The sequence below is a fragment of the Haemaphysalis longicornis genome, unplaced genomic scaffold, assembly GCF_048455015.1.
Source record: "Haemaphysalis longicornis isolate Haplotype H1 unplaced genomic scaffold, Haemaphysalis longicornis Haplotype H1 scaffold_9, whole genome shotgun sequence".
Taxonomy (NCBI): domain Eukaryota; kingdom Metazoa; phylum Arthropoda; class Arachnida; order Ixodida; family Ixodidae; genus Haemaphysalis; species Haemaphysalis longicornis.
The window spans coordinates 65,872,840-65,886,577 of NW_027526460.1; the positions used below are offsets into that span (position 1 = coordinate 65,872,840).

At 46.5% G+C, this 13,738-nt stretch overlaps 1 protein-coding gene across 1 annotated transcript in view; it reads left to right on the forward strand.

The window, feature by feature from the left end:
- The first annotated feature begins 883 nt into the window (after positions 1 to 883).
- Positions 884 to 13,738, forward strand: part of LOC144153699 (fatty-acid amide hydrolase 2-A-like) — a 28,871-nt gene continuing 16,016 nt past the window's right edge. Inside the window, exons 1-3 of the mRNA XM_077685379.1 lie at positions 884 to 1,231; positions 9,220 to 9,439; positions 12,005 to 12,214. Of these exons, the coding sequence (XP_077541505.1) occupies positions 1,043 to 1,231; positions 9,220 to 9,439; positions 12,005 to 12,214 (619 nt within the window). The 5' untranslated portion in view covers positions 884 to 1,042. The remainder of the gene's footprint in view (positions 1,232 to 9,219; positions 9,440 to 12,004; positions 12,215 to 13,738) is intronic.

Here is a 13,738-nt window from a genome sequence, read left to right on the forward strand (position 1 = left end):
TGAAGATAGCGAACAATTCTGAAAGGTTTGGCTTTTTTTTCCAAACTCTAGATTTGTGCAGTCTTTCCACAAGAACTTCAGTTTTCGGACTGAGTTACAGCATATACCTAGCAAAAAATCTTAACCGCTACAGTGAGTATAGGAGAGTGTAACATACCCCCGTGCCGTCAAATCACCTTGTACACCCTTTCCATAAGAATTTCGAAATGTCGGCACCACCCAAACCCCGAAACAAAACATATAAGTCAGCCCCGCAAAACGCTTGTACGCCTGTACTGCATTGAAAGTCAGGGAGGCCAGTAGTATCTTTATTGTGTGAGCCATTTCAACAGACTTCATCACACATGTCATCTCGCAATTTGCCTAGAAAAGCCGAGGCGTCTGCAGCTGCTATTCAAGGAAGATTGACGGAGTGCAGTTGTACGGATGTGAACGTATTGTGCTGTGTGGTGGTGATCAGTTGGCGTGAGTCGAGAACCCTCACGCAGCGAGACTGTCCATTCTTCTTTACAAAGTGACAGTAACTTTTCGCATTTTCTTTACTAACATTACTTCTTTGTTCGGTAATAAAATCCAGTATATATTCTCCAAGTCTGGTTCTTATTCGCTGTTTGTAATTTTTGTAACCACAAATAGCGCCTTTTTGGTGCAATCTAACCGTACGACCCCCCCCCCCGCCCCCTCCCCCCGCTAATGGATGCCCCCCCCCCCCCCCCTTGCAAAAAGTTCTGCGGACGCCCTTGCCTTCACGTGTTTCAGACGACCACGGCGAAACACTTAAAGCTCCCGCCATAGTGCGCTCCTCTCTCCCCTCTCCAGTCTCTCAATAGATGGCTCTGGCTGCCCGCTAGCGCTGGCGCTACAGTAGCCAAGCGCTTATCACTGTTGACGTGCGAAGGGTGCAGACAGCGCGTCTTCGTTCAAAGGGCGTGCCACTACCATTTTGGAGGCGCCGGCTTCTCTCTGCTCTGAAGACTGTTTCAAGGGCGTCTGAATTCAGAAATCGCCCAGTACAGTCGGAATCGCCCTGCTTCGAGACGCGATGGCTCTCCTGCCTGAAAGTTGGTCGGCTCTCATCGTCGAAGCCGGCGTGTACATTTGGTGTCAGCTAACCAGGTTGCTATTTTCAATTTCGTTTTTGTGGACGAAACCACGTCGTGTTCCGCAGGCGAGTGACGATCTTCTGCTCCGCTCAGCTACGTCTCTGGCTGCGGACATCCGGAACGGCAAGGTAAATTTCGCCGTTTTCTTTTAACGGCCTTTTCTTGGTTGCGATATAAATGAGCTGACTAACGCTTATTATTGTGGTAGTAGGTTCAACTTGTGCTTTGAGCCTACTAGCGCACATGGATTATATGTTGACACATGGGAAGACGAAGCAGACGGCACGAGCGCTACTTCAGATTAGTTCACGTAGAATCCAACAAATGCAAACAATAAATATGGCATGAACGAAGAACAACGAGACGTCAACGAAAGCGTCTCCCCGCCGCCTTTGTAAGGAGTATACAAGTCAGCCTTCAAGGTTTCTGCATCGACAGTGCTTTGCGGCGAAGCCAATCTTCGCACGAACGATCTGTAGCTCTCAATCTAATGGGGGAAACAAAGTGCCGTTTGCCGCTAAGCCGACTACGTAATCACGCAGAGATTCATTTACTTCTCATAGTTATTTTGTTGTAATCAAGGACGTGGACAATTCCGAATTCCCGCCTGCCGTCAAAATACGGCATCTACTGTAGGAGTATTTATTGTTGAAGAAAACGTCTGCAACTCATGTGTTGTCAATCCACCCCGAACAAACAATATGAGTGGATTGTCCAAACGGCTACATAACATTGGGAAATTTTCATCTCAGCAGGTATTATCGACAACTATCAGTCGCAGCTCTAGTACACGGAACATGAGGCCGCTGCTCGTGAGCATATTCCGGCCGCACCCCAAAGTCCCCGTGGAACGGGTAACCAAATGTTTGTCTGTTAGAATCAGCCTCTACTCCTCCCACGTTTTGTTCAGATAATTAATTCAGAACAACGCTAAACATAAATTGGAAACAACTGCCACTTGCTGGGACGGTCATTACAGTTGCGAACAAGCTACATTGCCCAATTGCGATTCAGGGCACACTTAGCATTTTGTACCACATTTTACTCGTACTTAACAGCTTTTCTGAGTGTCAAACGTTATGTTTTACCTTGATCACATTAATATACCTGCGAGTTTCATCTCGGTAGACAAGCGAGTCGGGCAAGTGTGGTCGCAAGCGTTCACTCTCCATTTCATGGAGTTGAAACAATTATTGAGGAGTTCATTTGCTGGCAGATCTTGCAGCCTGCACGTGTCAGCCGTTCCACGACACCGGTAGTCCGGACAGAAGTCAAGCGGCGCATGAACTCAGGTGTACCACGCAGAGGAGCTAGCGAACGCCTGTGCTGACATGTCACTCACCGCCTTCATTGCACAGAAAAAAAGTCGTCGATACCTTACCCTAAGATACAAAAGGGGGACTGTAGGGTCACTCAGACCACATGATTGCTGGAATTTTGCCCTGTATATTTGTTTCATTACCCGCCCAATAACTAGATGGAGGAGGGCTTGTCCCGTATGCTTGTCCCGAGGGCTTGTCCCGAGGGCTTGTCTACCGATGTGCCAATGCGTTTCGCGTCAACCCAAAGTTAAGGGATATCTTAAAACGCATGCAACTTTTCTTTGCAGTAAGAGTGGCTTCCTTTGCTGAATCATCGCTTTGTTTGAACTTACAACTCCGTCCCTATCGAAATTTGCTCACGTTCGGTGTTGGTTATTCCACATGTTACGACAGCCGAACAAGGTTGCGGCGCGGCAAGTGCGCCGGTACCGGCGTCGACCTTCAAGGAAGTGCGCGGGGGCGTTGCGTTGCGAAACGAGTTCGTTTTGCAGTACTTTTCGTTCGTTGCGCCCACGCCACGGTGGCCCACACCGTCGAGCCAAACAGGTCTCCGCAGTTTTCCCTCCCTCCCTTGCACGGACGGCGCGCCGCACGCCAGTCGGGTCGTTGCACGAGTTGAGATCAATCTTGCGATGCCGACGGACATCCTGCATTATATCCGCCGCCCGGGTTCCGCTACCGCTTGCTGGATCGTGGCACTGGGTAGTGCAGCAGTGACGATGCCGACCAGGGGCGGTATTCTCGTAACTGTCCCTTTTGAAAACGTCCCTTTTGCGTCCCTTTCATCGTGACGTACTTCCGGTTAAGCAGTGGACCTTTGATTCAAATACCGTAACTGTTCTTGCAAACGCATTTTAAAGAACTGAAACCGTATCAGAGTATCTTTTATGTGTTTATTGTTCCGCGAGCGAACCAACAATAAGGCGACGAAAAATCGTCTGCTCCAAATCGTCTGCTCCGAGTAGCCACGGCTCATAGCTCCGCCGTGCTTGCATAGCGTCACATCCGGGTGTTCACTGTTAGCCAATCAGGACTCGCTCAAAAGGGACACTTTTGAAAGGGACACAAAAGGGACAAAACACGGGAATACCGCCCCAGTACCCCTGTCACACGGCAAATGTAATGTCATTCAAAGTGAATGACATTACCTGTTAATGACATTCGGTTTGGCCGTGCGGGTTTACACGGCGAAACCATTGTCATTTGATAGTGATGGCGGTGACGATTAGCGGGCTTGAAAAACTGCAAAATTATATTTCAAATGCACGTGCAATGTTTCCATACATAGTATCTTTTTAAAACATAACAAAGGATTATTTTTATAAATAAGGAATAACACATTCACCGGTTTAGGTGATATCAGTAGACATTACAAGCCGAGACAAGTCCGCAAAAAATCTGTTTTAGAGTAGCGTTATATAGCGTACGCATTGGGACGAGATTTTCTTTTTTGTTAGTACTTGTTTGTCTCTCTGTGTTTTAAAAACTAACAGTCTTTAGAAACAGTATTCATTGGTTCATTTCTGAACTTTCTTCTCTAGCGACACGCCACTGCTGTCGAGACTACTTATTTGGCTGAGCTCTCGAACCTCATTTAGCCGGTAAATGTCATTAGCCTCAAATGTCATTCGGTATTCTTATGTATAGCGCCGAATTAATGAAATTTACAGCAGATGACATTTGCCCTAAATGTCAGTAGATCCGCCGCCCCACAGGGGTATAAATTTGAGGATGAATAAAAAATCAAAACCCCTTTCTAAGGATAAAGATGGTTGAAACGCGAAGCTATGCAACATGAGTCAAAGTCAAAGTCCAAAATCAAAACTGCTTCGACCATGTCTGAATGTAACACTCACATTGTCACGATCACAATGTCACAATCACAATGTCACATTAAAAAGCCGTCGGCATTCTAACGCGACGGAACCAGTTTTGATCGCTGCCACGGGAAGGTTTCTTTTTTTTTTTCTTAAAGTGCTTGATGTGCATTCGCGTATCGTAATGGCCGTTTTGTGAAACCCACTCTGTAAAGTTCGCATCCCAGCAATCGAACGACATCATAGGGGCATACAAAACTTCGCTTTAAAAAAGTTCGAGGGGTCCGAACGAGGAAATTGACTGTGCCTATCGTCAAATGATAAAAAGTTTTTATTTCTCTGTCGAAAGCGGTGTACCGAGCTTACTATGGCTTCGTCGTCTCATATCGCCATTACTGTTAGCCATTTCAGATGCTCCTAACGAAGGACAAAGTCAATAAAAATTATATTTAGATACAGCCGCTGCATCTTGAAGTTCTTTTAGTCCTTTAATTTTTAATTTTAACTTTTTAAAAGTCTGCAGGAGAAGTGTTCCTAATTCAATAAATATTAAAGCGAAGCTCAACGTTTGTCCGACCGCTCTCAGAGGTCTCAGCAGGGCTACTACGCTCGTCACTTACGCCTTTCACCTCTCACACACCTCTCGATGCCTGATAACAAGTGCGGCGCTTAGCGCTTACGACAAAAAATAAAGCCGTTCCAGTCAACGTGAAAGATGACGGAAGTGCAGAGAAAGTGATTCGCCATAATGGACTGTAGCGCCGTTATCCGCTGACTGCCACCACCAAAAGCAATTCAAATTTCCCGCCTCCGTAGTGCAGGCGCGCCCTCTGCCTGATACAGCGCCAGCGGGAGTTCTGTTCTTTTTGTGCTTGCTTTTCCTCCCCGCGCGGGGGTTGCACTGCCACTTTTTCTTCCCTTACTATTGCAAAACCGCACCCAATGAGCGTTCCGAACTAACTGAACGCGGGTACTGCTGGTTAATTACACTGTATTTTGCGTCAACTGTAGCTGCAGTTTTTTTTTTTTTTTTTCGCTAAACAACGGGGTGATGTATGACAAGCGCCAGCGTTTCACGAGTTTTTAACGGTTATGACTATTTAAACCGTTTGGTTTTCGAAGCCCCTGCGGGACGCACTGCGACGGAACGCTGGGCCCTACTTGAGTCCGTCATTTCGCGGCACCGCCTGATTCCGGCAGTCGTTTGACATCGACCCTTACAGCGCGCTACAACGACAAGGCGAGCCCCTAAAGTGCTCTGCACTCAATAAAAGTCGTGTTTCTCTTGACCTTTGTACCGGCTCGCGGCCTCGGCCTTTAAGAACAAGAAGAATAATATGCTGTAGTCTAAAAGATACATGTCAAAGTTCTGAATCACGCATCTGGGTCCTTAGCCAGCAAGGCTACTCGGACGCATACAAAAAAGCCTTTGTCCACAATCCCTTTAGGATAGCATCGATAACAAACAATAGCACTATATATGTTAAAAGAAGTATATTACTCGGAAAATGTGTTTTTAACGCCAGTAAAACATTTGGCACACCCTTAATATCCGAAGCTAAGTGATTGCATACCTTGGCACCAATAAAAGATATTAAGCGACGACCGCATACATTGTACACTTATGGAAAACTGAGGTTGTTATGGCATGCATGTCGGGTATCGCACATATGCATTGACAAAACTGATTACGGGTAAAGTGTATTAACTGTCAAAACACTGTTAACTTTTTGGATGTTTTGTAGTCGAGAACTAAATTAAAAGGCATTATTCTGAGTTTGTTAAAAATTGGTGCTGATGGTGCAGACCTGGAGCTGATACTACGATTCATTACACGTTTTTTATGTAGGCTGTATATGATGGATGAGTGAAAACCCATGATTCTATTCAGTAGGTTAAGTGGCAATGAAAGACGGTAATGTATACGATACATAACGTTTCTTTCTTAATTTTTTGCATTAATTCCATACGCTAGTTTCTTGCTTAATTCTTCTATGTGCGGTGCGCAGTAAAGTCACGTGAAGTGTCAAAGTTATTCCCAGAAATTTGTACCAGTCAGCCTGGTCGATTGCTATCCCTCCTAATTTTAGGGTACACAATTTCCGCAATTTTTATGGTGGGAGTTTGACAGAATAAGTTTAGGTTTTTTTATGTGTAATAAGAGCTTGCTGGCGTTGAACCATTTTAGTGTATTCTGTAGTCCTTTATTTCCAAGTGACTGAATTTCAGTATGTGACGGATGTTTAATAATGAGGGACGTGTCATCTCCATATAAGACGGCTTGCATTCTTAAAAATCAGCTTGGGTAATCATTAACGAAAAGGAAAAGAGTAGTGTACCTAGAACAGATCCCCGTGGTACTCCATCGGTTACTTTTTTTACTGATGATTTGTTTGGAGCTATCTGCACAAATTGTCTGCGATTAGTTAAGCAGCTTCTGAAAAATTTTATAGCCGGCCCTTGAAACCCACAGTGTTCTAATTTAGTGAAGAGAATTTTATTATTTACAGACTTAAATGCGTTTTTAATATCTAAAAATACACCTAAAGTGAACTGATTCTTGTTAAGCGCATTGTAAATTACTTGTGTGACTGAGTGCACAGCCGTCGCTGTGGAATAATCTTTGCAAAAGCCGTCTTGCTTTTGGCTCAAAATATTATATTCCTCAATATCACTTACCATTCCCCTAGCTATTAATTTTTCAAACACTATATATATTTATGCAAGACAATATCGTTGAATTTATATCAGTGACAAGCTTACACAGTTCTTTGATTGAGGCTGGTGGTTTTTCCCCCATACTGAACAACGAGCGATCCAAGCCTCTGGAAAAACAATTCTAAGAAACTGAGCCAAATTAAGAACCTGGACAAATGCGTCGATTACTGCTTGCTTCGAAGCGTTCCGGCTGGGATCGCTCGCTGTTCTGGTGTTCTGGTGTTCGTACCGCTCGGAAGAGACCATACGCGTGCTTCTCGCACTTCTTCGTCAGCTCGAAAACTACCATCATTCGTATCTGCAATGCCGCACCTGACGCTTGCATGGTAAGTTGTGATATCAAGGCCTGTATTTGGGCATCGATAATAACACTTACGACCAAACGAACTCTATAACAGTGCATTGCTGCTATGTCTGCATATAACATACCGCTTTCATTTAAGGTATCTCTGGCAGTGCGTGTCCCCGTAGTCGAAAACACACGTCGACTGAGAAAAAAACTAATGCTATAAGCAACCTACATGGACATAATTCTCCATGCACAATGCCATTTGTAATATTTGGGTCAAAGCAGGGGCAGCAGAAAACTTCCTACTTTAAATATTGGTAACGAACGCATCACACTGTAGGCCAAAACGCCGCTTGTGGTGCATTCTCAATGGACACTTTCGGTATACAGTCACCGCGTAAGCATGTTTTACATCCCGCTTTGTCAATGCATACTGTATGCATCCTGAGTTGAACTGAACTTAATTTTACTTCCAAAGAATGGCACAATAAATGAGCGAGTAAAAACAGTACCTAGACAAGGTTAAAACGACAGGCTACGTATCCGTTGATATCTTATCCTGATGCGGGGCATGTTAATGTACATCAATGCATTGCTTTTTAAGTGCAGAGCGCTTCAAAGGCTCGCCTTGTCGTCGTAGCTCGCTTGCTGGACCCAAGTAGAGCCACACGGCGTTCTGTCGTAGCGGCGTAACCCAGAGGCTTCGAAAGCCAAGTGGTTTATATAGTCCTAAGCGTTCTAAAATCGTGAACCGCTGGCGCTTGTCATACATCTCCCCCGTTATTTATCGCACAGAAAACTCTAGGTACATTTCGGCCAAAAGATACGTAATTAACCGGCAGCGCCCGCGTTCATTTACTTAGGAATGCTCGTTGGTTTGCTTTTTACGACAGTAAACGAAAAAAATTGGCCGCGTATCTGCTCCTTTCGTTGCAAATGTCATCAAAAGACGATAGTCTTTGTAAACATTTGCCAAGGAAATGCCCTCCTTTGCTTTCCCGCTCACCTCTCTTGCTGTACCTGTACCGTCGCACTCTCCCAAGGTAAACACACTAAAGGTTTGCGCAAGGCGATTTGAATTTACCGCGTTTCACTGCTACAGGCTGGGTTCCTCGATGCCAGTCCTGCAGTACGGCGGAGACGCGCGTGAATCGAGGCGGCCGACTACAAGGTTTATAGAACTGCGTGGCCGTGCTCCACGTGCGTTCTAAGCAGAACGTGGAACCTAGCTAGTGGAACCTTTCGTTGCTGTTGCCGCGTGATTTTTCATATGCCGCCAGGAGGCGGCGGTTTTCTGCCGTAGATGTAGAATATCATTTGCTATCGAAAAACCAAGCATCCATAAATTTATAATAAAGGAACACTGTAAATATCTCTTGTGTACTAATTTCTTGTGTTATATTTGCGTAATGTCTTGTTCTTTGTCAACAAAGTTAACAAGTATGAACATATAAACCGGGCTTAGACGCTTACATTTGGCTTTGAGTATATTAGACTATTGCGCAATATCAGTTATACTTTGGCCGGGTGGCTGAATCGAGTCACAGACAGACAGACGGGCGGACAGTGTGTGAGAAAAAGGGACTCCCAGCCTGCACCACCGAAGTATCGCAGGAAATACGGGCGAACAGACAGACCTACAGACCAGAATTTCTGGGTTTAAGTAGCCCAAGAAAGTCTATCGTCTTTAAAAGTGGCCGTGCAAAGCCGGCACGTGCGGGAGGAAAACCGAGAACAAAAAGAACAAAACTCCCGCTGGCGCCGTTTCAGGCAGGGGGCGCACGAGCACCGCAACGGCGGGAAATTTGAATTGCATGAGGTGGCAGCAGTGAGCGGATAACGGCGCTACAGCGCATTATGGCCAATCACTGCTGAGCACTTCCGACAGCTTTCATATTGACTGGAATGGCTTTAATTTTTTTTACTGCGGCATAAGAATGTTGACGTATGGCTTATTCACTCCTTTCCAGGTGAAAAGTGTCCAGGTGATTTCGGCGTACATAGAGCGGATTCGGCAGGTACAGGCAGTCATCAATGCCGTCGTCGAGGACAGGTTCGAGGAGGCCCTCAAGGAGGCCGAAGCGGCTGACAGGCTCGTCGCTTCCGGAACCATGAGCGTGGAACAGATGGCCCGAGAAAAGCCGCTCCTGGGATTGCCGCTGAGCGTGAAGAATAGCATCGCCGTTAAAGGTGCGGTGTTGGCCGTCTTAAATATTGGAATGCAGCTCTTTGCACCGTGATTGTCATGTAATTCAATCTTGGGTGCCATAAAATGCCCCAAAGTCTAACCCTTACTCCTCAAAAATGTCCCTGCTTTAAGAAAACTCTGATTTGATAGCTTACCTAACTACTTTGGACACTGAAGAACGGAATTTTCACACACACACACACACACACACGCACACACACGCACGCACGCACGCACGCACACACACACACACACACACACACACACACACACACACACACACACACACACACGCACGCACACTTCAATTACCTTTTTAGATGCGACGCATCTCTTGCTCTGAGGCATGTCCCTCCTGCGTCGGCGTCGGCGGCGTCCGCATGCGCCTGCGCATGCGCGACTCTCCTCCGCTCTTCTCTCCGACAGCTGTGTGCAACACTCTCACTCCGTCTCATTATCATAAAGAACCGCTGCGTGCGCGCGCTTCGCTGGCTTCGCTCCGCTCCCGTCGCGCAAGTGCGCGCATGCGCGGTTCTCCTCCGCTGTCTCCTCTCCTTCAGGCGCTGTGAATATAAAGCGGGTAGCGCGCTGCGGCGGTTCAGTCAACGCTCGCTCTCGTTCGACTTCGCGTCACTTTGCTTGACGACTGCGTGCTTGACTTGATTCTTCCGATGAAGACGTGATGGAAGCGACGGTCCCTTCAGCGAGTAGTGTGACACAATCCAATACCAGCGTCACTCCAAACGCTAAAGTAAAATTACGCCCATCTTCCCGCGTATGAGAACACTCGCATGTGATGGAAATGCATCATACGCGTTCACAACACGTTTCACCCGATTTAGAGAATCAACTCAACGGAAACACCAATTGTACCTCCCGATGCGTCGCATCGCACCAGGGTTCCCTCGCGGGAAGATGGGCGTGATTTTAATTTCTCGATACCCAACGTCAGCGCTTACGCCCCGCAGGTGTCACCAAAGCAGTGTTATCCTGCAGCCGTTAACTACAAGCTAGAATTTGAGGGGTGAATTGAGGTGGAGCAAGACGCACCACTAAAATGCAGATTGATGCTTTTTTGGCGGTAGCCTATGTCGGCGCCCGCGCGTTGGCCACAAACTAGCCGTCGTTTTGTCGCTGGGGCGCTTAAATTCCCTGAACGATAATTCCTGAACGATAATTGACGAATCCTGAACGATAATTCAACCGCTTTGGAGTCAGACAATTGAAGGAAAAGATGACTACTTCTGTCATTTAGGTTTCTGCTCATGCGCACTTTAGTTTCATTGTCAATGTCAAAATATTTGATTCTCAGCATCAGAAGCACCATTCGAACCCCAAGCCACAGATATGCACGGCACTAAAGCATGTCTCATTAACTTCTTACTGCTCCTGTTCTACTGAGATCCAAATCTACTGTGTATATTCTCGGTTTTATTATCTCAATTATCGCATCCCTACACGGAGTTCTCTTGCCATATCTCATTTTATCCTACTGTAGAGGTCGTTATTCAGCTTGTTTACCTCCGTTCACTCATGCGCGTCGCATGTCTGCCACTTTCGTATTTATTTTTTTTTGTTCGACGTGAGATAAGATCCATATTCTAGGTGGCTCTGTCCACATCCCTAACAATGAAGTGTTACACCTATCAAATTTCTTTGCGTGGCTTTTTGAGCCGACCTGATAAGAGCTTAGCCGCTTCTCATGGTGGTCCGTGATACACGGAATGGCAGCTACTTAAATTATTGGTTTCCGATTTCTGTCCATAAATCTATGGTATTCGCGATAACTTCAGGTCTAAACAATGAAGTAACAGCAAGCTTAGGACGATGCACGAGTCCTTAATGTGTTGCTCCTTTTTGTCTAGTCCTAACATCAGAGGGAAATAACCAGAAGTACCACCAACAGGACCCAGTCATAGCCTTGCCGTTCGTATAACCTATGCAGACCTAGTTTTAACTCATTGAGCCCGTGGCAATTCGCACGACGCAAAAAGGGGACCCGACCCACAAAGTGGGTCGAATAGCAATGGCCGCTGAAAATTAACTTGTCATGTAGGAATGCATTCAACTCTTGCACACATTGAAGGTTTCGTAAATCTAGGGCACATTTTTACGGGTGGATACTAATTATTTGGTTTAAATTCTTCCAAATCACCAGTGCAGATCTTTTATGCCCCTCAACGACCGGCCTGAACTGTTCTAATACTGGCGTGTCTAAATCCGTATGGCCTGCTCCGAGAGGCACCATTCCCTGATGCTTGAAGCAGGTTGAGTGTAAAATTCCTACCGGGTTCAGGTGGCCACCCGGTGTCGCACACGCAATAATTACAAAGCACTCATCATTCACACGGCGCTTGATTTCATATTTGGCGCGTAATGATACGACACTACATCCAAAGGTATTTTCCTTAGACAAACGGTTGGTCAATTCTGGTGGCCAGCCGGTAATGGATACTTCAAAAATTAACCCAAGCATACCCTTGGATATATTTTTGTTCTAAAATTATTTTTACAGCTTGAGTGAGGGCCAGTGGGAGCATGTCGTTGCTCACGCGATCATCCTGCAGGTTTGCGCCAAGACGCCGGTTCCCCGCTGTACAAAGGTAACCGGGCGGACGAAGATGCCCCGTGCGTGGCCCTGCTGCGTGCTGCCGGCGCCATTCCCCTGGTGCTGACCAACGTTCCCGAGCTGTGCATGTGGGAAGACGCCCAGAATCTACTGTACGGAACAACGAAAAACCCGCACGACACGCGCAGAAACCCAGGAGGAAGCAGCGGTACGTTTCGGGACACACTGTAACAGAACACACTGTTATCCCTGCCTCAACTATCTAGGGATCGATTCGCCGATGAATTGTGCAGAAGTGGGACAACAGCAGGCTGCCAAGAAGCGAAAAGAAATTTAAGTAATCTTGGCCCATTGTTTTCTATCTGGGTTCGCGAGTGTCAGGTATAGTACGTATTATTTAAATGTAAAACTTCTTGCTTAAGTGTACCGTATACAAGAATCCTTAGTAGTAGTAACATTGCGTCTTCGAGGAACCTTAAACTTACTTACGGCAAAACTTTCTTCCAAGTCACGCATCACACATTCTTAAGTCAAAATGCTGCCAATTTTATGTAAAATTTGGCATTTCTTCGGGGAGGATGGTTAAAGGGACACTGAAGTGATATGTAAACATTGCGGGATTACTAGCGCAAATTGTAGTCCGGAGTCCCCAGGCCATGTTTCGACCACTCTAGGCGCGTTTACGCGATTTTATTTAGTAGAAAAACTAATTCGAAAACGCTGTCCTCCTCTCTTTACGCTCGCCCATTTTCTGTGGCGTTTTCGTGTGACGTCAGGAGGGGATGAGCTGGCAATTGGCTGCGCCACGGCTGCGCTACTGCACGGCTCCCCGGCCGACAGAGTCAGTCGGCCCAGCGTTTCGTCCGCCGGCCGCCGGCGGGTCGTCGCAATCAAGGAGGTTAAAAAAAAATTGCTTGGTCGCAATTCGTTCGCTTAGTTGAAACGAAGCCAGGACACGTTTGTGAATGGAAGAATGTGCCTTTCTTTACTTGGTTTGTTTGTACACTGTATCTAGCTCCAAGTCAAGGTCGCTTCACACAAGCGCTGCACATGCGACGCTTCGCTGACTGGTACGCCAGTAGGAAAATATAAGGCCTCTTGAAGGCGGGAGAAGAGTCAGCGAAGTCAATATAGGTACTAAGCAAATAAAATCAACTGATATTTTTACCGTACAGCGTAAAACTAGGGCGCGGGAAGCACTTTTTTGCGCTGGGCGAACAAGCACAGCGGTCAGCAGCACGACTACGCATCTGCGAACGCTTTTCCGTCTACGAAATGCAATTGCTAGACGTGAGCTACTGTGGAAACTCGGGCGACGCTTACTGCACGATCGCAGTACAACAAATAGTCACCTAAGCGGCTTGAAATGCCAAAACTAAATAAAAGTGTAAACCGGTTGTACAATATACACCCTATATTAGCAAGGCCTTCGCGTCCCGCTCCGTGGCCTAGCGGTCTGGGCGCCAGGAATTCACCCCAAATGCTTTGCGAGTCACGAGTTCGAATCCCCGCGGGTACTTCCTTTTTGTTTGTAAGTTAACTTTTTTGTTTTCCGCCGATGTTTTCTATATTGAGTTCACCTTTTTTTGGGCCGCAACGTTCATGGCTACACGAACTAGTTCACAAAACGCGCGCAGGCTGGCACTGGGGCGCTAGCGAGTTCTCGTTGGCGTGCTGTTGCCATAAGCACCGACTGCTTGCAGGCAGTGGGCACAGGCCAGAATGAACAGAC